This window comes from Anolis carolinensis, chromosome 3, assembly GCF_035594765.1.
Source record: "Anolis carolinensis isolate JA03-04 chromosome 3, rAnoCar3.1.pri, whole genome shotgun sequence".
Taxonomy (NCBI): domain Eukaryota; kingdom Metazoa; phylum Chordata; class Lepidosauria; order Squamata; family Dactyloidae; genus Anolis; species Anolis carolinensis.
In genome coordinates, this window is record NC_085843.1 from 125753949 (window position 1) to 125779647 (window position 25699).

The following is a 25699-nucleotide window of genomic DNA, read 5'->3' on the forward strand; positions in this document are numbered from 1 at the left end:
GTCTGTTGACCTTTCAGCCATCTGATCACTGAAATAAACCAGCACACGTGTGTTGTACCACTATAATCCAAGATATTCTCAAAACAGAAATCAACTTCAAGCCAGAATTTATATTACTAGGACTGTTGGACAATCAAATAAAAAAGGAGCATGAGAGAATACTGTAGTACATGTTAACAGCAACAAGAATCCTATTTACTCAACAGTGGAAAAAGATGGAAACACCAACTATAGAAGACTGCAAAGTGAATATGTAGGAATTAATAAAAAGGACAAGTTAACAATGTTGTTAAAAGATAAAATGGAAACCATTTTATCAATATATATCTGAGGGAAAGGGAAAGGCTTTATGTATAGGGCTGGAAATATTAGCTGTTGATACATTTAATTTTTACTGTTAAAACAAGCATAAGTAAACAATTTGTTGAATATACACTGGAAGCAAAATGTAAAATTATAGAGAAACTGACAAAAGGAAAGCTGGAAGTCCACTTTTAAAATGAATGTATGTATATATTGGTAGTTTGAGAGTTCTTTGTAATTAGATTAGAAATGTATATTGTGTAGTTTGTTATGTAATTGTTGTCTAAGTATGTCTATACGTTATTTCATATGAAATTAATCATACACATTTTTATTCCACAATATACTTCTCCCAAAAGAGGAAATTATCCCAAGATACAGAAAAGCCATTTAATACTATCTACAAATATTTACTGTATCTATGGAATGCAGTCATTGCTATACATAATCCAACCAAAGACAAACACTTATCAAGTCTTACAAATTTCAGTGGAATAAATTAAGCAATAAAATAGCTTCCAATCTTACTGTGTGATGAGTGAACCATGTAGCACATGAAGTTCTCAATAGGATGGCATGAGTAGTAAGAATACAACTTCATTGGCATATACACTAATAATCTTTTACTCAACCGGATTCTTGTAATTACTTTCCCATGGGACTTTTCTAGTCATTTATAGTTCATTACAGTCCAAAGCTAGAGAGTCCCTGCTGTGTTAAAAATGCCAAATAAAATTATCCCTCATTCACTGCCTTATGCTATAACGTCTTTTGTTCCCATTCAATTAGCGCTAGCCAGTTCTTTATTTATCATAAAAAATTTAACTACATGTACGCAAGGCATTAAATAAATGTTAAAGGTCTGTTATACTCAGTCACACAACCAATGCTATAGTCATGGTCGAGGAAGCAATTCAGTCATTAAAGATGTTATTTTCTACACAAGAACAGAACTCTAAAGACTGAAGCATCTGCTTCTTTGCAGCCCGCAAAGAGGCAGAAATGTATTACATATTGTAAATGATTAATAATTAAGACAATTTTACTAACCTTTAAATACAGTTTTTAAAAAGCTAATTCAGCTTTCATTTCCACTACATTAATAATGCTGGGCACATTAACACATAAAAATAAGCAAGAATTCCAGGGAATCATGTCTTATCACTCTTATCACTTCGGCATGGCACCAGTTGCTCCAAAGTGATTGTTTTTGACAGTGGAAGCCCCTCAAAAATCAGAAATTCATCAGAAGGCAATAGCTTGGTATTGCAACTGAACTGGATTTTCTGTTTTATCACTTTCCAAAGAAGCCAAAATCTGGAGCCATGGTCATAACTGGCTTCCATTTCCTGACCTTTTTGAGTCTGACAAGGCAGGAGCTCAGTCTGGCACTATGTTATTTACTTGTGGTGAACTCCGGATTTGTTTAGCCACCCCCAATTATAAGAACAAAGGAGAAGTTATGTGTTAGGTGTGTGAAGTAGGCAAGTAAGATGGGAGATTGGGGGAATGTGGTATGAGTGTGGCAAGCAATAGTGCAAGCTGAAGTAAAGGAAAATAAATAAGGATGAAGAGCTTCTCAGCTTTGCACCTTTAGGGAAGGATGGATGGATGTGCAGAAGAAGTAGCAAAACAGGCAAGAGCAAAGGAAACAGGGAAATAACATAATCCTTCTAGGATAGACCTGCACAACTTCAAAGAAGATAGGGGCAAGTATTAAAATAGGCTAGATTTCTTTGGGCCTCATGCCCAGGACTGGGGCTGGAGTCATGTTGATCTTGGGAGACCTGTCCACAGATCCCTTGGCATCCTTTGCGCCACCCTGATCACGAGGCCTCCTCTGTGCTCTCCACAACCACAAGGGAAGCCATTTCTGAACCTTCTCGCTCCTGCCCCTCCCTTGCTTGTGTTGCTTATGGCTCAGTGCGCTCATTCCCTGGCACTGCAGAGCAGGCACACACTAACTCCACGTGACATCCAAGGGAGCCTGAGCTGCCAGGCAGAAGAGGGACAACCTCCCTGGTATCTTCTATCCACCCAGCAGTACCTTAGAAGAAGAAGAGGTCTGTGAACCAGGGCCTGGCTCCTCCTCTTGGTCCTAGCTTTGGGGGAGGGGGCCAGTGTCAAAGCTAGCTCATGCACTGATGGCCGCATTGTTGTTGCCCAGGGTGTACTCCACCTGGCAGCCATCAGAAGTCAACTGAAATGCAGCTCGAGGATCATATATTGTGCAGTCTATTCTAGGAGAATTGTGAGTTGCTAGTCTTGATGCCTCACCACTTGAGGAGGCTGCCACACTCTAATTAATGGCTACATCTCGTTACATTAAAGGAGACATGGACAAACTGTGGCCCTCCAGGTGTTTTGGACTTCAACTCCCACAATTCCTAGTAGCCGGTAGACTATTAGGAATTGTGGGAGTTGTAGTACAAAAAACCTGGAGGGCCAAAGTTTGCCCATGCCTGGGTTAAAGGGTTGACATGTTTCCGGTTAGCAGGGAGAATGGAGATCAACTACAGTTTCCTCCATCAGACTGCCTCATTAACTCTGAACATAGATACGATGTAACAGCAGGAAAGAAACCAATTTTTCACTTATGCTAGAAAAAGAAGGTTCTGCACATTCTTAAACTAATGGTCTTGTGATGGGTACAGACACTTTCCCCATGCAAATATAGGTCTCCAGTGGAAATGCTCACTTCTACACTCTTTCAAGCTTACTATACCGTGATCCTACCTTAACAATTGGATAATAGTCTATGGACTGCTACTTGAGATACATATGGATACACATGCACACTCTATGGATTAACAACAATTCCTTGGGGATGTGGCTATGTCAATAATCATGAGCAACTGAACTTCAAAATTATCTTCTACCTTACTGCTCTCTACCATTCTTCTTCAAAGTGGAGAAGGCTACTTTGGTAAAGGCATGGCAACTTTACTACCTTAAATGGGTGAAAAAAGAAAAGATTTTTTTTTCCTTTTTTAAGCCACAGTCCAACGTGGGTCCCCCTGGGGGAGAAAAGCGGTACATAAATAATTTAATAAATAAATATGTATCAAAGTGGCATGATTCACTGTATTATTTAGCTATGTTATAGCTATGTTTTCCACGCAATATCATGCAAGGTTTATTTTTATATAATTTTAAAGGAATTATCATGCTATTGACATTAAAACTAAACTGTGAGGAAACTGTTTGGAATTCCCTGACCTCTTAGAATTAGAAAAGTTGGGAGTTGTACTAACTGGATTGCTAAATAATTCATATAATAACAGTATTTTCTCTAAAATCCAAAGTCCTATTTTGTCTTCTTTCATTCTGGTTCCACTGCAATTGAATGCATTAATGGCTTTTCTGTCTGAATGATATTACCTCTTAAAAAATATCTAGGCCCAGTTCCTAGAAGACAACAGCTATTGCTCAACCAAGGCCATGCTTTTTCCATGCTATTATGTTAATACTGATTCAAGGAATCACAAATCATTATAGCTGCACGCTGTGATACTCTCCTTGATTGACCCTCCATTAGCACATTATCATCATCACTATCATCATATTTATTTATGATAAAATTATGTCTTCTCAATCTGGGACTCAACAGTTAAAGGAAACATTACCAAAAAGTACACCAAACAAAACCTTTTAAAAATACAATCAAAATAGTCATAAATTAAATTCCACTAACACATTTTATTTTATTTTATTACATCATTTCTACCCCGCCCTTCTCACCCCTCAGGGGACTCAGGGCGGCTTACAATACAACCATATACATCAGAAAAACAGTTTACATCCAATTTAAAGATCTTTCAAATTTAAAAATTAAAATATACATTAAAAACAGCATAATTGTACATTTAAATAAGCATTTAAGGCTCTTTTCATGTCCAGGTGGGGGTCTATCAGTGAGTCATATATTCATATCACGAATTCTGCTGCTACTCATGCTCAAATGCCTGATCCCACAGCCATGTTTTTGCTCTCTTTCGGAAGGACAGGAGGGAGGGAGCCTGTCTAATTTCGTTTGGGAGGGCGTTCCATAGGTGGGGGCCACCCCTGAAAAGGCCCTGTCCCTCGTCCCCGCCAGCCGCGCCTGTGAGGCTGGTGGGACAGAGAGCACGGCCTCCCCGGAAGATCTTAAATTCCGTGATAGGTCATGGCAGGAGACACGTTCAGACAAGCAAGCTGGGCCGGAACCGTTTAGCGCTTTATAGGCTAAAGCCAGCACTTTGAATTGTGCTTGGTAGCTAATCGGCAGCCAGTGGAGCTGACGCAACAGAGGAGTAGTACGCTCCCTGTACGTTGCTCCCGTTGCCTCCCGTTGGACTAGTTGGAGCTTCTGAACAGTCTTCAAAGGAAGCCCCACATAGAGTGCGTTGCAGTAATCTAATCGGGATGTAACAAGAGCATGGACCACTGTGGCCAGGTCCGGCTTCCCAAGGTACGGGTGCAGCTGGCGCACGAGTTTTAACTGTGCAAAGGCTCCCCTAGCCACCGCTGAGATCTGGGGTTCCAGGCTCAACGATTGAGTCTAGGATCACCCCCAGACTGCGCACCTATGCCTTCAGGGGGAGTGTGACCCCATCCAGCACAGGCTGTAATCCAGTACCTTGTTCGACCTTCCGACTGACCAGGAGGACCTCTGTCTTGTCTGGATTCAGTTTCAATTTGTTGGCCCTCATCCTGTCCGACACAGAGGCTAAGCACCGGTTCAGGACCTGGACAGCCTCCTTAGTGACAGGTGGAAAAAAGTGACAGAGCTGGACATCATCTGCGTACAGATGACACCGAACCCCAAAACTCCTGATGATCTCTCCCAGCGGCTTCATGTAGATGTTAAACAACAAGGGGGACAGTACAGACCCCTGCGGGACCCCACAAAACAAAGGTTGTGGGGCCAAGCAGGTGTCCCCCAGTGACACCATCTGGGACCGACCCTCCAGGAATGAGTGGAGCCACTGCAAAACAGTACCTCCAAGACCCATCCCCACGAGGCATCCCAGAAGGATACCGTGATCGATGGTATTGAAGGCCGCTGTGAGGTCCAGCAGAACCAGCAGGGACACACTCCCCCTACCCAGTTCCCGGCATAGATCATCCACTAAGGCGACCAAGGCTGTCTCGGTACCATGACTGTGCCGGATCTAGAAAATCAGTGTCAACCAAAAATCTCTGGAGTTGCGAAGCAACCACACGTTCCATAACCTTGCCCAAATAGGGGAGATTGGAGATAGGCCGAAAGTTTCCAAATTGAGTGGGGTCCAGTGATGGCTTTTTCAACAGAGGTTTGATCACAGCCATCTTTAGGCTCACTGGAAAAGTGCCTTCCCGAAGGAAGGCATTCACCACCACCTTCACCCACTCGGCCAAACCCCCTCTGGCTTCTCTCACCAGCCAGGATGGGCAGGGGTCTAGGATGCATGTGGTTGGTCTCGCTTCTCCAAGGATCTTGTCCACATCCTCGAGCTCAACCAATTGAAATGAATCCATCAAAACTGGACAAGCAGATGTTCTTGCTACATCCTCAGAGACTGCCATTAATATGGCGTCAAAGTCACATAGTTATTAAAAACAACAAATAAATCACAGATTGATATTACCACATGATTCTCTCATGCAGTCATGAACACAGTAGCATCTGATTCACACTAAGTAAATATCTGTAACACTATTGCAGCTACAGAAAATAGCAATTTAAATTTAAATATATTTTAAGACTAAATACAAAATGGAATCAATATTATCAATGAAATTAATGATTATAAAAGAATAATTAATTTCATTTCAAATACTTAAGACAAAAATCATCAGAATACTACAAGTATATTATTCACTTTACCCTATCACTCACTTCTCCCCATTTAAAACAGTTTTCTGTAGCCTTTACAATAGATCACTTGTAATGGAATAAAACAACCCATGTGAAAGAGCCAACAGTCCTTGATCGCAATGGCTGCAATCCAGAATTTCCTCATCACAGCACTACACAACCCACATGAAGAATAGCAATACTGTAGAACACAGGCCTGTAGCCAGGATTTTGATTCAAGGGGTTCTGGGATTTTGCTTCAGGGGGAGGGGCTGAGTCTGGGTGGGAGAGGATCTACCCTAGCATACCTTTTGTATTGTTATTCCAATACCCCCATGCACATTGGTGATCAGATCATGATATGAATAAACATAACAGTTTAAATAATAAATGTAAGGCCTTCTCGCGGACCACTCTGAAAATTTTGGGGGCGGGGGGGTGGCTGAACTCTCAAGCCGCCCCTCACCCCCAGATACATGCCTGGTAGAACACACACCAGTGACTGCATGTCACTGTACAATGTACCACTGTAATGTGCAATATGCAAATGAAATGCAGCATCAAAATATATAATGCACAACTGTACTGTACAACATCAATGCGCAACACTGTTGTAAGCCCAACTTCGCTTCTGTGGTGAATGGTTCACTAATTTACTCATGTATATGTCACTAACAGCCATAGTCTACTGGCATACATTCAACGAGTTTTGTTTACTTTACTTGTCCTGAAATTAAATCCATGTCACTTGGCAAACTATCAACACATTCAGCATTACGTGATGAGTGAAGTTTTCTAGTAGACAAAATTCATCAAAAATTAAAAAGTGTTTCATTGTTAAACATCCATGAGCATGTCTGTAATTGTTTGCACACCAATTTGGACTAATACCTGATTTTAGAGTGAATTCAAGTTTTCACCCAGAATGTAGAGAGAATATATAGAATATACCTGTGCATTGCATGAACACAAACCTTGTTTCTAGGAGCATGAAGCTGTGATTCTGAGCTAGAGTTTATTAACTATAGCTCATGCCTGTAACCAAATTTAGTGAGAAGCAGATGTCTTATTTAATGTCTCTTTGAATTGAACAGCATATTTTTATAAATGGCACAAATTAAATTCTGTACAATTCCATACATAAGACTGCAGAGATCATGAAGCAAAAGAATGCAACCATCCATGGCACTAGCTTTCTAGGATGGAAGTGGAATGTAAGAATTAAAAACACAGTATTGATCTTGTTATTCTTCTATTCTGCCAATCAAATATCTGATAAAATGCACTTTTTCAAAGGAAGCATGACCAAGTGATATTTTTGTTTCATTTTAAACATTTGACTTATATAATAATGAAAAAATGTGTTACTTAAATGTTTAGGTTTGACAATCTAGTAAAAAAATTGCACAGCAGTTACTTACTGCATTGGAATCAACATCACTGTGTACAGCAACCGTTTTAATCCCCATCTTCTTGCATGTTTTGATTACCTAGTGATGAAGAGGGAGAAAGAGGAAAACAGTTTTAAACTAATAACAAAAGGTAGAAAATAGATGAATCACAATACAGTGTGTTATACTTACTCTACAAGCAATTTCTCCTCTGTTGGCAATAAGAAGCTTCTCAAAGGTCTGAAGAAAGAAAGTGGAAAGAATGAAAGATAAGTCCTATGACTGCAACATATTTAAATATTGATATTTACATTTACATACATTTAGTAATCCAAATACAGAAAGCTTGCCAAAAGAATAAACATAGATTATCTGCCACAGTTGCACAATACAATAAAGCCAAGGCCCTACAGGAATCTTGGCTCATTCAGTTACCAGCAACATGCAGATGATGTGAAATCAGACTTTCCACCAACAAACAGGAGATGGAATCCAGGGTTCTTTTTTTGGTTTGTTTCCTTGGTTTATTGGGAAAGAAACAAACCACAAATGTAACTGTGCTCATATTTGGATAACACACTAAGCAAACCAAAAAGCAAAGCTTTCTGATTTGGGATTAGTCATTCCTGCTGCACAAGCTAAGTAACATAGTGCAACCAAAACAAAACCAAAATAAAACAAAAAAACATGTTTCATGGTGTCTTGGTTTTTAGGCCTGTTCCTGGGGTTCTTTGGGGTACTGATTCAGAAAATGGTATTGGACAGAACACAACCAGTCTAGCTTCTTGGGTATGTTTTTTATTGTGTTTTTTTATGGGTGAGCAGATGACGACTAAAAATGGTATATGTTCTGTATCTCAAAAATGAGAGCTGATAGGAGAAAACCGGCACCATTTTGGAATCAGCAAATCAAATGCCCAGAAACAGGTCTAACATTTGAGGCACTAAAACGTATGTTGGCCAGTGTAATCTAATGACACCGATCTTGGAAACTGAACTGAGTCAGCCCTGGTTAATATTTGGCCGAGATACTGCTGCCAAATAGCAGGAGCTGTGAGCTGGAACAGCCTACAGCAAATAACTACAGAGAAAGAAACTGGCAAACTATCCCTGAATATTCTCTATCTAAGAAATCTGTATAAAATTCATGGAATAACCATAAGTTAGCAGCTTGAAAGTCTATACAAACAAAGGCATACATTCCTACTGCGAGCAACTAAACATGTGTACACTAGAGCACTGCTCAAAAATAAGCAAGTTTCCCCAGAACCTTGGTTTACAGTTTCATGTAGGAGTTGCAAAAAATGCTTTGAATTGGCTTTGCTCATGTACGTGTGAAGGGTTTATGTATATGTAACAGGGGTGATTCCTTAATCACTATTAAAAGATATTGGACCCTCCAGCTTTAAAGGATATACAAGCTGAGGATCCCTCATTCAAAAATTTGTGTAACTAGAAGTGTTTTGGATTCTGGACTTTTTCAGATTTTGGATTTGCATATATGTACATAATGAGATATTTTGGAGAGAAGATCCAAGTCGAAACATAAAGCTCATTTATGTTTCATATACAGTTGATACACATAACCTGAATGTTATTTCATACACAATATTTTTAATAATGTTGTGCACGACACAAAGTTTGTGTACACTGAATCATTAGAAAGTGAAGGTTTCATTATCTCATCCATATGTTCAATTTTGGATATGCGAGCATTTTCAATTTTGGATTTCCAGATGAGGGGTGATAACAATACTGCTATCAGGTTTTATGGCAAATAATCAGGTTACAATTTCACTAGGTTTGTTAACCCAGCTTCAAACCCTAATACGCATTATCCCCAGTTATCAATGGTTCAAATGTTGTCTTTCAACCACCACCAAAGTTGAAAGAAACCTCCCCAATTCTAGCCTTATTACATACGCACTAGTCTCAAATTAATACAGGGATACTTCAGACCAATCACATTATATATTTCCTTTATACTGAGACTTACCAGCACACTTCCATTTTTTCTTTGTATATATATATTCATAAAGATAGGAAATGTCTAGCTGTAAACAGAGATTCACTACTAAATATAAGAACAATAATACTGCTTGAATCTTGAATTCTGTTCTCCTTGATGAGAACAATAATTCTAGCCTAATGATATCAAGCAACCAACATCCCAATATGTATCCATACTACAATTGTTTTGGACTTGCTAGATGATCCCCTGGAGTGGTCCAGAAGAAAAGCATTCATAGACTACAGAAAAACTTTGAATGCTAGGAACCAGAACCAAACACTGGGTAAGATACTGACACAACATAAAAGTCTGCTCAATCTTATTAGCAAAACCATATGACACCTAAGTCCCCAAAACCAATAACTGGAAATCATAAATGGTATGATATACAATTTGATTTCTGGGTCAAGTTTTGCTGCCAACTATGTAACTGAAAATCTTGAAAGCTGGAAACCATGAGTAAGTCTGTAATAGAAAGCAACAAATTAGCACCCATAAAATTACCTTTTCATTTGGATCATATACTGCTGACTGAAAAGTCCGAGAATTGATAAGGCACCATCTCCATCTTGAAATCTCTGCAATACGCTGCAAAAGAAAGAAGACAAATATGAATTATTAAATCAGTCATAGCAAATATTTTTGCTTTCATTTATTTTATGCAATTTGTTATAAATCATGTTATATAATAGTACAACAGAGTCTGTTTTTACTTTTTAAAAATTGCCAGCACTGCATTAAACTTAAAACAGATTCTCAAGAAAGTTGGCACCATACATTATTTTCAAATTCAATGTGTTATAAAATTCCTTAAAGTGTTATTTATTAATTTTACGGCTTATAAAAACCTCCTCACATATCATCAAAAGCAAATCTAGTAGAGTCCAATGAGGCTTATTCCCAGCAAAGAAGCATTACTTTGAGCCTTAGATTTAATGTTCCTGGCTTGTAATAATAGGTTTACTAAAGCATATGCAATGTTGAACAATGATATATCACCACGCTACAGTTATGCCCCACCAGTTCCATTAAAAGACTTTCCCTACACACTCCATCAATCAGAACATCTCAGCACTGTCTTGCAAAATTTTCTGAAATTATTAAACTCAGAAACACTGTTCCAAATGCCAGATGTACACAGAAAGACATACAAATAAATGCCATGTGTGTGCCAGTAAAATCCCACAAACAAGAAGATTTCAAGTACAGCATCTGCTTATGTGCTTTCACATCCCCTCCCTGAAAATCAGAATGAAAAAAGATGAATGTGAAAAATGAAAAAGGAATATTAACTTAAATTTAAATGTGACATTTTGTTTTCAGGAAAATGAAAGGATTTGTATTGCTTTCAAGAGGTAAATTAGTTCATAAATCCATAACATCGTCCCAAAGAATACAACAAATACACCTCAAAGAAAAGTGTTCCAGAACTAAGAAGATAGAAGATTCATTGTTCACTGATGGAAGATTTATTGTTACTAACGTATACAAATTACATATATGAAGCATCCATAAATTTGTTCCATTCTTCTAATCCAATTCTCAATTTGTATATAGACTTTTCATAAAGAGCATCTGGTGAAATAGATTTCATTCAAGATTTATTCATGAAGATCTTCTAGATAAGGAATGGCAAAGTGCAACTTGTGGATTACATGTGGCCCTCAGGAATAAAAACAAGTTCCAAAACAAATCATACTTTGGGGGGATTTGAGGGGGGTTCAGGTACAATGAATGCACCCCTCCAAAGCCTCTTGGTGGGCTAATGTGACCACCTGATCTTCCACAGTTCCCCACTCTGTTCTAGGTCTTTACAAAGTGGGAATTACATCCTGGCAGCTGTCAATATTAGACAATTAATTCTATCTGCAACAGCACATATTATAATCTGAGAAAATTCACATCAGGAACAATTGTACACAATAATCCATTATCCGATTGGTTTTTCCCATAAAACCTGAGAACGTTGTAGTCAAATTTCCTTTAAGTGCTTTAGTAATGTAAGACAAACTGGTGTTTTTGCAGACATCAGCTCTTCTAGCTTGTTTTTTTCTGGCCAAAACAAAGGTGAAGCATATGTTTGGCTGTGATGACCCATGGGCCTTGTAGTCCTGCTCAGGACATTGTAATTCCTGATGAAGATGAAAACTTGGGTTTTTTACCTTCCCAGTCTGAACTGGATTCCTCTCAGCCAGATCTTTCCCAGGCTGATCTGGGAACCTTGCACCTGCAAGAAAGTTGTCTCCCAGAAGTATGTCAAACAAGCCCAGAGCCTACTTCTCCCGTGTTCTTGCGCCGGGAGTTTTGTAAACAACAGAGAAGTTTGGAATCAGCTTCGCGCAGGAGTGCGAGGATCGCAGCTAAGAATGTGGCCAATTAAGACTGCTTCTCGTGAGAATCTTTGGGGAGTCTCACATCTGGTCTCAGAGTTAGCTTTCGGTTCTGATTCCCAGAGAACCGCTTCGGCGGGAAAGTTAGACTCTATTTAGGTGTTTTACCCGCGTAGTAACTTTGCGGAGTCAATTCGTCAGCCTACGGAGCGAGTTGTGTCTGGACAGCGCGCTCCGATTCAAGCCTCGCTCCTGCTCAAGCCTTGCCTTGCTATCCAGTCTTCGCCTTGCTTCCCAGCCTTTGTTTATCTACGGACCTTGCCTTGTTTCCCAGGATCAATCCTTGCCTTGTTCCACGGATTTTATCAAGTTATTCCACGGACCTTGTTCTTGTTCTTAGTTACCTTGTTCCACGTTCAAGCCTTGTTCCAAGTATCAAGTTATTTCCTAGCCTCGCTCAAGTTTCATGGACTAAAGGACCTTGTCATCTCCCCTCACTTTGCTTGGCAAAGTGGGTGTTTCGGTTATTGGATTACAACTTTGGACCTTAATATTTCTTATTGGACATTGCTTTTTTGGACTAATTCTGACCTTTCCTGAAAGGTCTAATTCTGGACTATTTTCTACACTTGTTTTTATTAACCTTATATATTCCTTCAATAAAGATATTAGATAGATTCTGGCCTCTGTGTATGGTTATTGGTGCTCTGCAGCCTGGGTCGTGACAGTTTGACTCCGCCACCCTAAGCACCAATTAACCTCGGCCAGAATGTCTACCGGAGTCGTACCTGGGCCGAGCGGCCAGCCGAGCGGCCAGAATGTCTACCGGAGTCGTACCTGGGCCGAGCGGCCAACCTACACCATCGACAAGGAAGAGGTGGATCGCATCCGCGACAGACTCAACGCCCAGGATGGAGAAATAAAGGGCTTGCGGGAGCGCGGAGTCCGCCTCCCGGCCATGGCGTTGCCCACCAAGTTTACTGGAGAAGCTTCTAAGGTTCATGTTTTCCGTCGCCAATGTCAAGCTTATCTAGAGGCCCGAGATGCCGAGTTTCCCCAAGAAGACATCAAAGTGGCGTGGGTTTACAGTCTTCTAGACGGGCCAGCGGCCAATTGGGCGACGGCACTGTACGACCAAGCCTCTCCACACCTAAGATCAGCGCAACACTTCTTGGACCACCTCAAGGAGACTTGGGGAATCGAGGACAATTTGGAGGCAGCCGGTCACAAACTCCGTCGCCTTTTCCAAGGAGACAGACCTATGTCTCAGTATATAGCCGAGTTCCGAGTGCTGGCCCACAACACCGGCTGGAACGATGTAGCCCTCAGAGGACAATTCCGGGAGGGTCTCAACATTGAAATGCTGGAAGAAATCTCCAAGGTGGACCCTCCCCAGACCCTCGAGGCACTCATTGATCAATGTTTACGGGCTGAAGTCATGATTGCCAACAGGAAACAGTGGGTTCGAGGCCAGGGCAGTAGAGCCGGGGCAAAACCCCCCGCTCCCGCCAGCGTTCAGCCGCGACCAGTGTGGAGACCCCCACCGCCAACCCCATACCCCAGAGGAGGCGAGGAGGTGCCGATGCAGTTGGGCAATGTGCGTCCCAGACTAGATGCCGCTGAGAAGGCCCGTCGTCAACGCTTAAACCTCTGCTGGTACTGCGGGAACGGGGGCCACTTCGCCAGAGAGTGCCCAGCCAAAGGGAAACCGGCCGCCCGTCTTGCGGCGGCGTCCTCCACGGAGACGAAGGCGTCTGAGCCGACTGGCACACAGCCGGCGGGGGAAGCCAACGACCGGGTGTAGAGAGGCTCGCCAACCCGGTCAAAAAATCCATCCAAGAGCCGCCAACCGGGGTCCTGTTCCTTCTCGTGGTCACTTTATGGTCAGCAAAAAGGGGACCCGTCATGATCCACGCTATGATAGACTCTGGAGCTACCAACAATTTCATCGATAGAGAGTATGCCGACTCTCTGGGATTACAATATCATGATTTCAAGAATGCCCGTGTGGTGCAAGCCATAGACGGCCGCCCCCTCAAGACGGGCCCCATAAGTCAGTGGTCGGAACCCACCAGGATGTGGATAAGGGAACATATGGAAGAGATTTCCTTCTTTGTCACCGAGGTTCCCCATTTCCCTGTGATTTTGGGAATTCCATGGCTGACTCTCCACGACCCTAACATATCCTGGTCCAACAGAGAACTGCAGTTTGCTTCACCGTACTGCCAAAACCATTGCCTCGTAGCCAAGGTATGCCATGCCACAGACACCGAACCCATCATCACCTTGCCAAAGAAGTACTCCGAGTATTGGGATGTATTCAATGAGAAAGAAGCCGAAAAATTACCCCCACATAGACCTTATGATTGTGCCATTGACTTGGTGGAGGGGGCCCCGATCCCGCGAGGGCATCTCTACTCCCTGACTGAACCAGAGCAAGAAGCTCTCAGGGAATTCCTAGAGACAAACCTTCGCAAGGGATTCATCAGACCCTCTCAATCCCCAGCCGCCTCCCCAGTGATGTTTGTGAAGAAAAAGTCAGGGGAACTACGCTTGGTGGTGGACTACAGAGCATTGAACAATATCACCAAGCGGAACAGCTATCCCCTGCCCCTAATCTCGGATCTACTGGATCGGCTTCGAGGAGCCAAGGTTTACACCAAACTGGATCTTCGGGGGGCTTACAACTTAGTTCGCATCAGGGAAGGGGACGAGTGGAAGACCGCCTTCCAGACCAAATTCGGATTATTTGAGTCCCGAGTTATGAATTTCGGTTTATGCGGAGCCCCCGCAACGTTCCAGCATTTTGTCAATGACATTTTTCAGGACTATCTAGACAGGTTCTTGATAATCTACCTGGACGATTTTTTGGTGTTTTCCAGATCACAATCAGAACATGAGAACCACGTCAAAATGGTGTTACAACGATTGCGGGATCATGGACTTTATGCCAAGCTGGAAAAATGCGCCTTTGATCTACAAGAGGTAGATTTCCTTGGTTACCGCATCTCGCCTCTAGGGCTTTCCATGGATCCAGCCAAGGTTTCAGCAGTATTGGAATGGCGGGCGCCAACTAACAAGAAAGAGGTGCAGCGTTTCTTGGGGTTCGCGAACTATTACCGCAAGTTCATTCCAGATTTTGCCCGCTGGTCCGACCCCATCACTAGCTGCATCCGTGGAAAGCAGCCTTTCCGCTGGACTGATCAAGCAGAGAAAGGGTTCCAGCAACTAAAGAAACTATTCACCTCCCAGCCAATTCTACAGCACCCAAATCCTGGAACCCCTTTTGTTGTGCAAGCGGACGCCTCTGATGTGGCAATTGGGGCTGTACTCTTACAACCGGTGGGAGATCACCTCCATCCCTGTGCCTTTTACTCTCGTCAACTAACCACACCAGAGAGAAATTACACCATTTGGGAAAAAGAACTACTGGCCATCAAGGCAGCCTTTGAAACTTGGAGACATTGGCTAGAAGGGGCCAAATTTCCCATTGAAGTCCACACTGATCATCGTAATCTAGAACATCTAAGAACTGCCCGCAAACTAAATCAGAGACAGCAACGTTGGGCTTTATTCTTCGAACGTTTCAACTTCCAGATCCATTATGTGACTCCAGCCCAAACCAAGCAAGCAGACGCCCTGTCACGTAAACCGGAATACGCTGCAGGACGCAAGGAGACCTTTGAATCCCAACTGCTACAACCCGAGAACTTTGCCACGCTCACGGTGGGGAACACCAAATCCATTCCCATTGGTTCAACTTCCCCTACTCCAGGACCCATCTGTGCTCAAGAAATCAGGGCTAGTCAACAAGCAGACGCCTGGGCGCAGGACCAACTTCGCCAGGGTCTGCATTTTCCCTTTTCGCTTAAAGATGGGCTACTCTGCTATAGAAATCATGTTTATATCCCACCCGGACCGGGCAGGGAAAAAGCGCTTCGCCTGTGTCATGACTGCAAACCAGCAGGACACTTCGGACTATTTAAAACTATGCATTTGATCCTAAGGGATTTTTGGTGGCCCAAGATCCGCAAGGATGTGGAAAAATATGTCAACACCTGCCCAGTATGCCAGCGCTCCAAGATACGAAGGGAGAAGCCCTCAGGGCTTTTACACCCCCTTCCTACCCCATCTCGCCCATGGGAAATAATTTCCGCGGATTTCATCACTGATCTACCACCTTCCTGTGGATTCACCACGATCTTAGTGGTGGTGGACCTTTTCACCAAGTTAGCCCATTTCATTCCCTGCGAAGGCCTCCCCACGGCCAAAGAAACTGCGGATCTATTTCTTCAACATGTTTTCAGATTACATGGATTGCCCAAGAGTTTAGTCACCGACCGTGGATCTCAATTCACCTCTCGTTTTTGGAAGGCACTACAAAAACTATTGGGCATAGACTCTCGTTTATCTTCAGCTCATCATCCCCAAACAGATGGGCAAACGGAGCGCACCAATGCCACTTTGGAGCAGTATCTTCGCTGTTACGTAAACTACCAACAGGACAATTGGGCTTCTCTGTTACCACTGTCTGAGTTTGCCTACAACAATGGAGTTCAAGCTTCTACAAAGGAAACGCCGTTCTTTGCAAACTACGGCTTCCATCCACGTTTCTTCCCCCCTGTCATTGAAACTTCAGAAGTTCCCGCAGCAGAGGATTGGCTGCAGGAACTCACAGCGGTGCAACAACTTTTGCTCCAGCAACTGGACCAAGCCAAGGAGGACTATAAACGCCACGCTGACAAACATCGCCAGCCGGGCCCCGAAATCAAGGTAGGAGATCGGGTTTTCCTGTCCACTCGTTTTCTGCCCTCCCACCGCCCTTGCCGGAAGTTAGATGCCCGTTTCATTGGCCCCTATCCAGTGGTGGCGCAATTAAACCCCGTGACTTTCAAACTCCAACTTCCGCGTTCAATGCGCATTCACCCAGTGTTTCACCGTTCCCTGCTCCTTCCGGCGGATGGTGTACGACCTGATACAGACCAACCGGCCCCCCCTCCTGTTTTGATGAATGGGGAGGAGGAGTTCGAGGTTGAGGACATTTTGGATTCTCGCTTTCACCGCCGCCGCCTACAATATCTGATTGACTGGGTGGGTTTTGGCCCTGAGGAACGCTCTTGGGAAGACGCCTCCACAGTCCATGCTCCTGATCTAACCCGTCGCTTCCATCAGACCTATCCCACCAAACCGCGACCTCGCGCCTCAGGGAGAGGGCCCCAGTTTGGGAGGGGCCTTGAGGAGGGGGATAGTGTGATGACCCATGGGCCTTGTAGTCCTGCTCAGGACATTGTAATTCCTGATGAAGATGAAAACTTGGGTTTTTTACCTTCCCAGTCTGAACTGGATTCCTCTCAGCCAGATCTTTCCCAGGCTGATCTGGGAACCTTGCACCTGCAAGAAAGTTGTCTCCCAGAAGTATGTCAAACAAGCCCAGAGCCTACTTCTCCCGTGTTCTTGCGCCGGGAGTTTTGTAAACAACAGAGAAGTTTGGAATCAGCTTCGCGCAGGAGTGCGAGGATCGCAGCTAAGAATGTGGCCAATTAAGACTGCTTCTCGTGAGAATCTTTGGGGAGTCTCACATCTGGTCTCAGAGTTAGCTTTCGGTTCTGATTCCCAGAGAACCGCTTCGGCGGGAAAGTTAGACTCTATTTAGGTGTTTTACCCGCGTAGTAACTTTGCGGAGTCAATTCGTCAGCCTACGGAGCGAGTTGTGTCTGGACAGCGCGCTCCGATTCAAGCCTCGCTCCTGCTCAAGCCTTGCCTTGCTATCCAGTCTTCGCCTTGCTTCCCAGCCTTTGTTTATCTACGGACCTTGCCTTGTTTCCCAGGATCAATCCTTGCCTTGTTCCACGGATTTTATCAAGTTATTCCACGGACCTTGTTCTTGTTCTTAGTTACCTTGTTCCACGTTCAAGCCTTGTTCCAAGTATCAAGTTATTTCCTAGCCTCGCTCAAGTTTCATGGACTAAAGGACCTTGTCATCTCCCCTCACTTTGCTTGGCAAAGTGGGTGTTTCGGTTATTGGATTACAACTTTGGACCTTAATATTTCTTATTGGACATTGCTTTTTTGGACTAATTCTGACCTTTCCTGAAAGGTCTAATTCTGGACTATTTTCTACACTTGTTTTTATTAACCTTATATATTCCTTCAATAAAGATATTAGATAGATTCTGGCCTCTGTGTATGGTTATTGGTGCTCTGCAGCCTGGGTCGTGACATTGGCTTTTAAATATATTATAGTCTACAAGCTTCCCCGTACTATTTGGTATTTTAACAATGCCTCCTTTTGCAAAACAGAAGAGAACTTTTCTGGAATACATGGCTTGTTTATCATCATTTTAGGAGTCCATAAAGCTCCCAGAGAACACTGATATCAGTGTATCTTACGACATACTGCAATTACCCACACCTGCTTTCTACAGACTAATGTTAATTGCCACAAAACCATTTAGGTGACTTACAAAGAGTACAGGAAGAGAACTAAGATTTTCACACAAATTCCCAGATACTGTAGACAGGCATTAAGAAAGTTTTGTCGTATATAGGGGGGGGGGGGGTAACTTGGGAAAAATCACTAGGGACCAATACACAATTATATGACACAGAGACAGAATCCACCCAAATTGTAACAAAAATGTGATAACAAATATGGCAAACAATGGCCCACAGACTGCAAACACCCAATATAGGGTTCTTCGAAACGTTTCCACGCTTTTACATTTTCAGTGGAAAAGGTGTGGCAAGAAAAAGTAGTCATTGGTTGTGACTAAGAGTGTCATGTGACTAGCCTGTCTAGCAAGCCAGCTGACCTTCAAGTTTAGTATACATGTTGTCACAAGATGGCTGCGAAACTTATACATTGTATCAAAAAGATAGTGTTCTATCATATGCTTTTTGTGGGCAGAAGGTTATCAGGAGCACAAATGTATCTCCCCATGTGTGCTTAGCATGGGGATAAATTTCTCTCTCATAGAGTTGTTTATGAGTAGATTCAAATGTTCAAAAAATGGCCATACTACTATGGCAGATACAGATACAGAGCTACAGCCACAATCACAAGGAATGAAAAAAGAATCATGGAAGTGATTCACAAAAAAACAGAAGAATAACAGCCGAAGAGGTTACAGGAAAGCTGAATGTGAATGTTGGATCAGCCTATCCCGATTCATGACAGCCCTAAGTTCAGTAAAGTTTGTGCCAGGTGGGTGCTTAAGCAACTGACAAAGGAGCATAATCGCAAGCACTTAGACATTTGCTCTTGAGACTTGGCCCATTATCATGAAAGAAGGTGACAATTTTCTGCAACAGATAGTCACTGGTGATGAAAAGTGGGTTCACCATTATGAATCTGAAAGCAAGCAGCAGAGTATGCAATGGAAGCATCCATCATCAATGTGACAACAATTGTATGACTAATATGCAAGCTCTGTGATGCTCAACATTTTACAACAACGTTTAACATATATGAAATGAGAAATATAAAACCTCAAAGCTGAGTTTTAAAAAGGAGGGGGCTCTAGAAGTATAATGTAACCATGAGCAATGGCGTACATAAAATATCGTAAGAAAAATCACCATATGCATTATACATTCCAACCCAGATAATTCTCAATACAATTTCTTTTATCCATCGAATAAGCTTCAGCAATGAACTCAAGATAAAGAACAGCATTATGAAATTCCTTCTTAAATACAGTAGTAAGTGATGTGGTGAATTTCCAAATAGTGTTAGCAATTTATCAAGCATCTATAGTAGTATAAGCCGCCATTGCGAAGTAGTTTTTAAACTAAATGAGATTTTAAATGCCAAATCTCATTTAAAAACTCTGGGCATTTAAGAACACATACATCTTCTTATAGAAATAATTCAGTATTAAAGGAAACCGTCATCCTAGATTTCATAATAGGTAGCTAACAGCAAGAACAAAGAATCTTGAGGTGAAACATTATTATGGCATAAGCTTTTGTGGACTAGTCTCATTAATGAGCCATATCTGTAGAAAACTGTTACTATAACTCAAAGAAATATGAAGGCAGAAAACCTAGTATTTTAGTCAGGTGCCCAAGATGAACAATGGCTACAGATAAAATGGCATATATACAAAATCTTATTAGACATTTCCCTTGTATGTTTTACAACTCTAGCATTTAATCAAAAATGTCTTCAGATAAAATATAAAACATTTGTCAAGTGAAAACATTCAAAAGAAATTTATCATTTGACTAAACAAAGAAGATAAAGGGATAGTTTACACAAACAGGAAAAAGGAAGTTGTTCTTTGACACAAGATTGCAAGAAAAATGAAAGAAAATAATTTTCTTTGATGGCAAAAGTTAAAGTCACTGTAAGATCCTTTTTTCTGATAGATACTGGGATAACATAATTGTGTTTAGACTGCATGAACCTCTATTTCAGGTTGTTTAAAGAAAACGATAAGCAAAATCAGTAAGAATGAAAGCAGGATTAGTACCGTTAAGTCCTCAATTCTTACAAAACACCAAGCCCATCTCTAAAATTACCCAGATTAATTCAGTTTACACACACACACACACACACATACACACACACACACACACACACACACACATTTTGTTGTATTTTCCTCGTATATTTTTGATCTATGGGTTTAATGGTTCAAAATTTTAGTTTATTGATGCTATTTCATTCATTATCTTTTCATATAAACGTGTATTACTAATCAGCATTCTAACAGAGCTTGTAAGACAAAAACATTATTCTGATAAAATATCAGAGACAAGTACGGAAAGAAAAACAAACAATGCTACATATTTTTTTAAAAAAAACTTTTAAAATGAAGTCTAAAAAAATTAGTCATAAAATCAGTCCAAAACTGCCAGTTTTACTGCCAGCGGTGAAGAAAAGGTGGTGGTGGCTTGGAGCAGTTCCTATTCTGGGTCTGCAAAATAACTATCAATGTATCCACAGGTTATGTAGAAATCCATAATTTTGCCCCCTAATCTGTCATCGATTTACATATGAGCTAAATTTATACATGAGATTATACAGCAAAACAAATGTACTACTCTGCAACAATATAACTCTTTCCTTCAAAGGAAAGAATGAAATGCTTTCTATCATGCTGTTTGTTAATGTTTAATTTAGAAGCCAAAATCATACTGGGTAATAGTTTACACCAGGTGTAACTAACAAGAATGTCTCTGGCCTCTAAACAAAACAGGAATAAACTTTAACAGCAAGTCAAAATCACTTATTTATATTTAAAATCTCCATCATGGACAGTATGGGCATCTTGAAGTTTATATAACAGTCTTTCAGATTACTATTCTTGTGTTATCCATTTATGTGGATTAGCAACAAAAAAAAGCAATTAATTCATTCATTTACTAAGTTAGGTGCAAATGCTTGTCACTGCTTTTTTCTGTATACACGCCCAAAGAGTTGCAACACTGGGACTTATATGGAGATAGATTAAGGTAGGTATTCATATCTAAGGCCGGGTTGTGGCGCAGGCTGGAAAGTAAGCCAGCTGCAACAAATCACTCTGACCAAGAGGTCATGAGTTCGAGGCCAGCCCGTGCCTGCATCTTGTCTCTGTCTCTGTTCTATGTTATGGCATTGAATGTTTGCCTTTATGTGTGCAATGTGATCTGCCCTGAGTCCCCTTCGGGGTGAGAAGGGTGGAATATAAATGTTATAAATAAATAAATAAATAAATAATACAGGCATGCTTATTAAAGCACTAGTATGAGTGGATGAGTGCTATATGGGATAAAATTCAGGGAATGCCTTTGACTGGCAACACTTTTTAGAATGCAAACACCACAGCTGTGTGTCAGTATTTTTAAAACAACTCAAAATTACAATTTTGCAGAGCAGTCCAAGTGTTGTTGTTGTTATTATTATTAAGTTCTGCACCCACTACACATTCTTCATGTTAGCATACTTCTGGTTTCCTCGCATAATTTATTGTGCTACTGCTAGATATTGGTAAGGGTAACTAGGGTGGTCAAACACTGGAAATACTACTGAAACCACTTCAGACTTGGAGGATTCACCAACTGCAATCCACCTACTTAACTACAAGCATAAGGACTAGATCAGTAGTTCTCAACCTGGGGTCCCTAAAAGTTTTTGGCCTACAACTCTGTTAGGATGTTAGGATTTCTGGGAGTTGAAGGCCAAAAATATCTGGGGACCCCAAGTTAAGAACCACTAGACTAGATTCTTGTCTTAGAGGGGACAAATATAAAATGTGAAGAAGAGCTGTTTCCAATACAATTAATTATATTATATGAATATGTATGCATGTATGTGCTTTTTCTGGTGAGGCATCTCTATAGTTGTCATTGTTCTCCAATGAGTCTATAATCCAATTAAGGTTTTTAAAATCATTTCTGTACAAGGAAGTGTAAACAAAAAAATTTTTCCTTCTACTTTTTTCCTTCTACAAACTCTAAAATTATTAAAGTCACCATCCTTGCTGAAGATATAGCTGCCAATTTCACTGGCCAGTATATTATAAATTGAAATGTCCAACACTATAGACGGCCTTAATGGGATCTGTTTACCATTTTATCATCATTGTTTCTAACTTATGGAACCCTAAGGCAAACCTATTTATTTATTTATTTCCAATATTTCTACCCCGCCCTTCTCCCCGAGGGGACTCAGGGCAGCTTACACAACTGGTAGGATGACTACCAGTACATCATAATACAATACAATAAGAATAAAACAGTTAAAATAATTAAATAACATAGTAAAATACAATATATAAAAATTTAACACAATGCAACACCAAATATATATACCAATCATCCATCAGACCTTGTGCAAAAGCCTAAATCCAATCCATGTCAATGCTAACTGAGTTCATTCATTAAACGCTTGCGCGCATAGCCAGGTCTTCAGCTTCTTCCTGAACCCCAGAAGGGATGGAGCCTGCCGGATGTTACTGGGAGGGAGTTCCACAGCCGAGGAGCCACCACCGAGAAGGCCCTGTCTCTCGTCCCCACCAGCCATGCTTGTGAGGCCGGTGGGATCGAGAGCAGGGCCTCCCCGGATGATCTTAAGGTTCTCGTGGGCTCATAGGAGGAGATGCGTTCGGACAGGTAAATTAGACCAGAACCGTTTAGGGCTTTGTAGATCAAAACCAGCAAAACCTATCATGGGGGTTTCTTGAAAAGATTTTTTTAGAGGGGCTTTGCCCTTGCCATCCATTGAGGCTGAGAGGACGCGACATCTAAGATCAGCAGGTGAGATTTTATGGCTAAGCAGGGATTTGAACCCTGGTCTTGACTCAAACCACTACACCCCACCAATTCTTTATTAGTGCAATTAAAAAAAAACTTAAAAGTTTTTTCAAGATTCTGGGAAGGTTAATTTTTAAAATTCCTCTCTGTTACAAAATTGGTTTGATGCTGTTCAGGAAAAACAAACTGAAACCCAGCCTTTGTCCCAAGACAACAAACAGTTGCATGATTTTATCAATTCTACCATTGCTAAATCACAGTATTTCAGCCAAATTTTCCTCAGTGATACTGCTGAGATCTGTTATTGTTTGCAAAACCATTCATATTCAGACCTGCTTTTCAGTTTAACTCTTGACCTCAACAAGGTAGCTTCCAGTCTGGACTGAAACATATGAACTGGAAAATTAATGGTTAGAGGAAAAAGTGGCCTTTATATTGCATCAAAGCCAAGCACAGATAATTCCTGAAGGGAATATTTTACGGTAATTCAAATAAATCTGCTATTTGCAACCCTTCAGTACTGTTACATATGGATGTTTGCAACAGAATGGAGTAACTCATGGAAATAATACTGATATAACTGACATTATTGCAACCAAGGCAGTTGTTAGATTTTTATTGGATACAGTATTGCATGTCCAGCTGTTAATTTATTTTACTTTCCTCCCCACCCACCGAAACTCCTGAAATATTTTTTGCCCTATACTGCTTACCTTTCTATTGTCAAAAGGCTTACTTATGTAAGGGCTCTCCTTAACAAATCTGGGACTTGATGTAAGCTATTTAGTTTACACAGTTTAAAATATTTAATTCTCAAATTTCAGTGTTTATATTTGTAAGCCCATACATCTGTGCAAGATTTCAGTTAATGTAAGAAGTTTAAATATTTGGTAATCTGAGAGGGATTTTTTTGCCTTCCAAAAAGTGTGTTAATATGTGCAAGAATCTTATTGACACTCTAATGACCCTATGGTGATTTCTATTACTTTAAGAAAAGCAGCTCAAATAACCAAAGCATTTCTCCAAATCTTTTCTCCAGATCTGTTGAAACCAGATGGTTTGGTTCTCCAAAGGCCCTTCTCCGTCCCCAAGCCTCTGGTCTATTCCATGATATTATAAGCATGCAAAATGTCAGGATGGAGGTTTACATTCATTTCTAACAGGTTTTCCTAGATTTTAGTTTTCCATTTTCCTCACCATAGGGTTGGCTTCCAACATTTTTTTCTGAGGTGAAAAATGTGATTTCAACTTTCCCTAATACAGCACCTATAAAAAGTTGGTTGACTTAACATTTGAAGCTTACTTTGGCACTGGTGATGGGGCAGTTCCTCCAATGCCGCTAAAGCAGTGGTTCTCAACCTGGGGTCTCTAGATGGTTTTGGCCTTGGACTTCCAGATATCCTAACAGCTGATAAACTGGCTGGGATTTCTGGGAGTTGTAGGCCAAAACACCTGGAGACCCACAGGTTGAGAACCACTTCCCTAATGGCAGCAACTATTCAAGGGACAAGAATGCAAGGCAGGTGCATGTTATTCAATGTTTCTGCTCTCCTTCCCTTCTCTAGTGCCTTCTGCCTAAAATAACTGCTTCATTTTGCCAGATGGTGTGAACAGTTCTGCCACCATAATTCAGCATTCTCATTGAGTCCTCACTGAGCTACTTTTAGAGTCCTGCCTCTCATAAAATTTGTATATACAGACAGTCCCCAAGTTATAAACAAGACAGGTTCTGTAGGTTTCTTCTTAAGTATAATTTGTAAGTTGGAACAGTAACTCCAGCCAAATATTCTCTCTCTCTCACTCTCTCACACACACACACACACATATAATCTTTGGACCACATAGTGAAAGGTTAACACCCCTGTGGGGTTTGCTTTGCTGTCTCTGCCCCGTCCAGAATATTCTACCTCACTTTCTGCCCCTATGATAATTGAATTATAAAAAAATTGGTTTTTTGTGGAAACAAGAATTAGTTAGAAAGCTTAAGTGGAGACACGTTTTCCCTATAATAATTCTTTCGGGGTGAATTTCCCTTCCAAGGGGTAGATTTCTCTCACTTCCTGGTGCCTCACCCCTGTTCTTAACTATGAGTCAATTGTAAGTCGGGTGTTTGTAACTCAGGGACTGCCTGTATATATCTCTGAAAGCCTCAGGGCATTCTCAAGTCTACTGACACATCTGTATTGTGTCTAGCTGTTTCCATTAAGACGACTTACACAACAGCACTCAAAGCAAAAATAATATCACTCATTCCTTGCCTTAAAAACCAACCAGCAACAGAAACTATAGAATCTTATTGAAATCCAAGGCAGGCTGAGCAGAAAATAGATTGGGACCTACTGGTAGAACTGTGAGTATTTGCACTAAATCAGCAAGGGTCTCCGATTATGATTGTTTAACGACAATAAGAGCGCGCACAGATGAAAGGTACTTCACACCCTCCAACATTTACAGATGAAAACCAGGACACACGTGGCCAAACAACATCAAGAGCAGTAAAGAAGACAAGAGCTGCTCATGAGGAACACCACATAGCCTAAGAGTGGCCGAAGCAGTTTGCTTTCGCTGAGCTTTCTGAAAAGGGTAAAATCCTGCTCCCTTCTTTTCT

The 25699-nt window shown here is 41.3% G+C and overlaps 1 protein-coding gene across 2 annotated transcripts in view; it reads right to left on the reverse strand.

Moving 5' to 3' along the window:
• Positions 1–25699, reverse strand: part of pcca (propionyl-CoA carboxylase subunit alpha) — a 299632-nt gene that overhangs the window by 268983 nt on the left and 4950 nt on the right. For both annotated transcript variants that reach the window (XM_008106964.3, XM_062975473.1), the window contains exons 2-4: positions 10028–10111; positions 7705–7752; positions 7543–7611 (exon numbers count right to left, since the gene is read on the reverse strand). In XM_008106964.3, coding sequence (XP_008105171.1) covers positions 7543–7611; positions 7705–7752; positions 10028–10111 — 201 coding nt within the window. The remainder of the gene's footprint in view (positions 1–7542; positions 7612–7704; positions 7753–10027; positions 10112–25699) is intronic.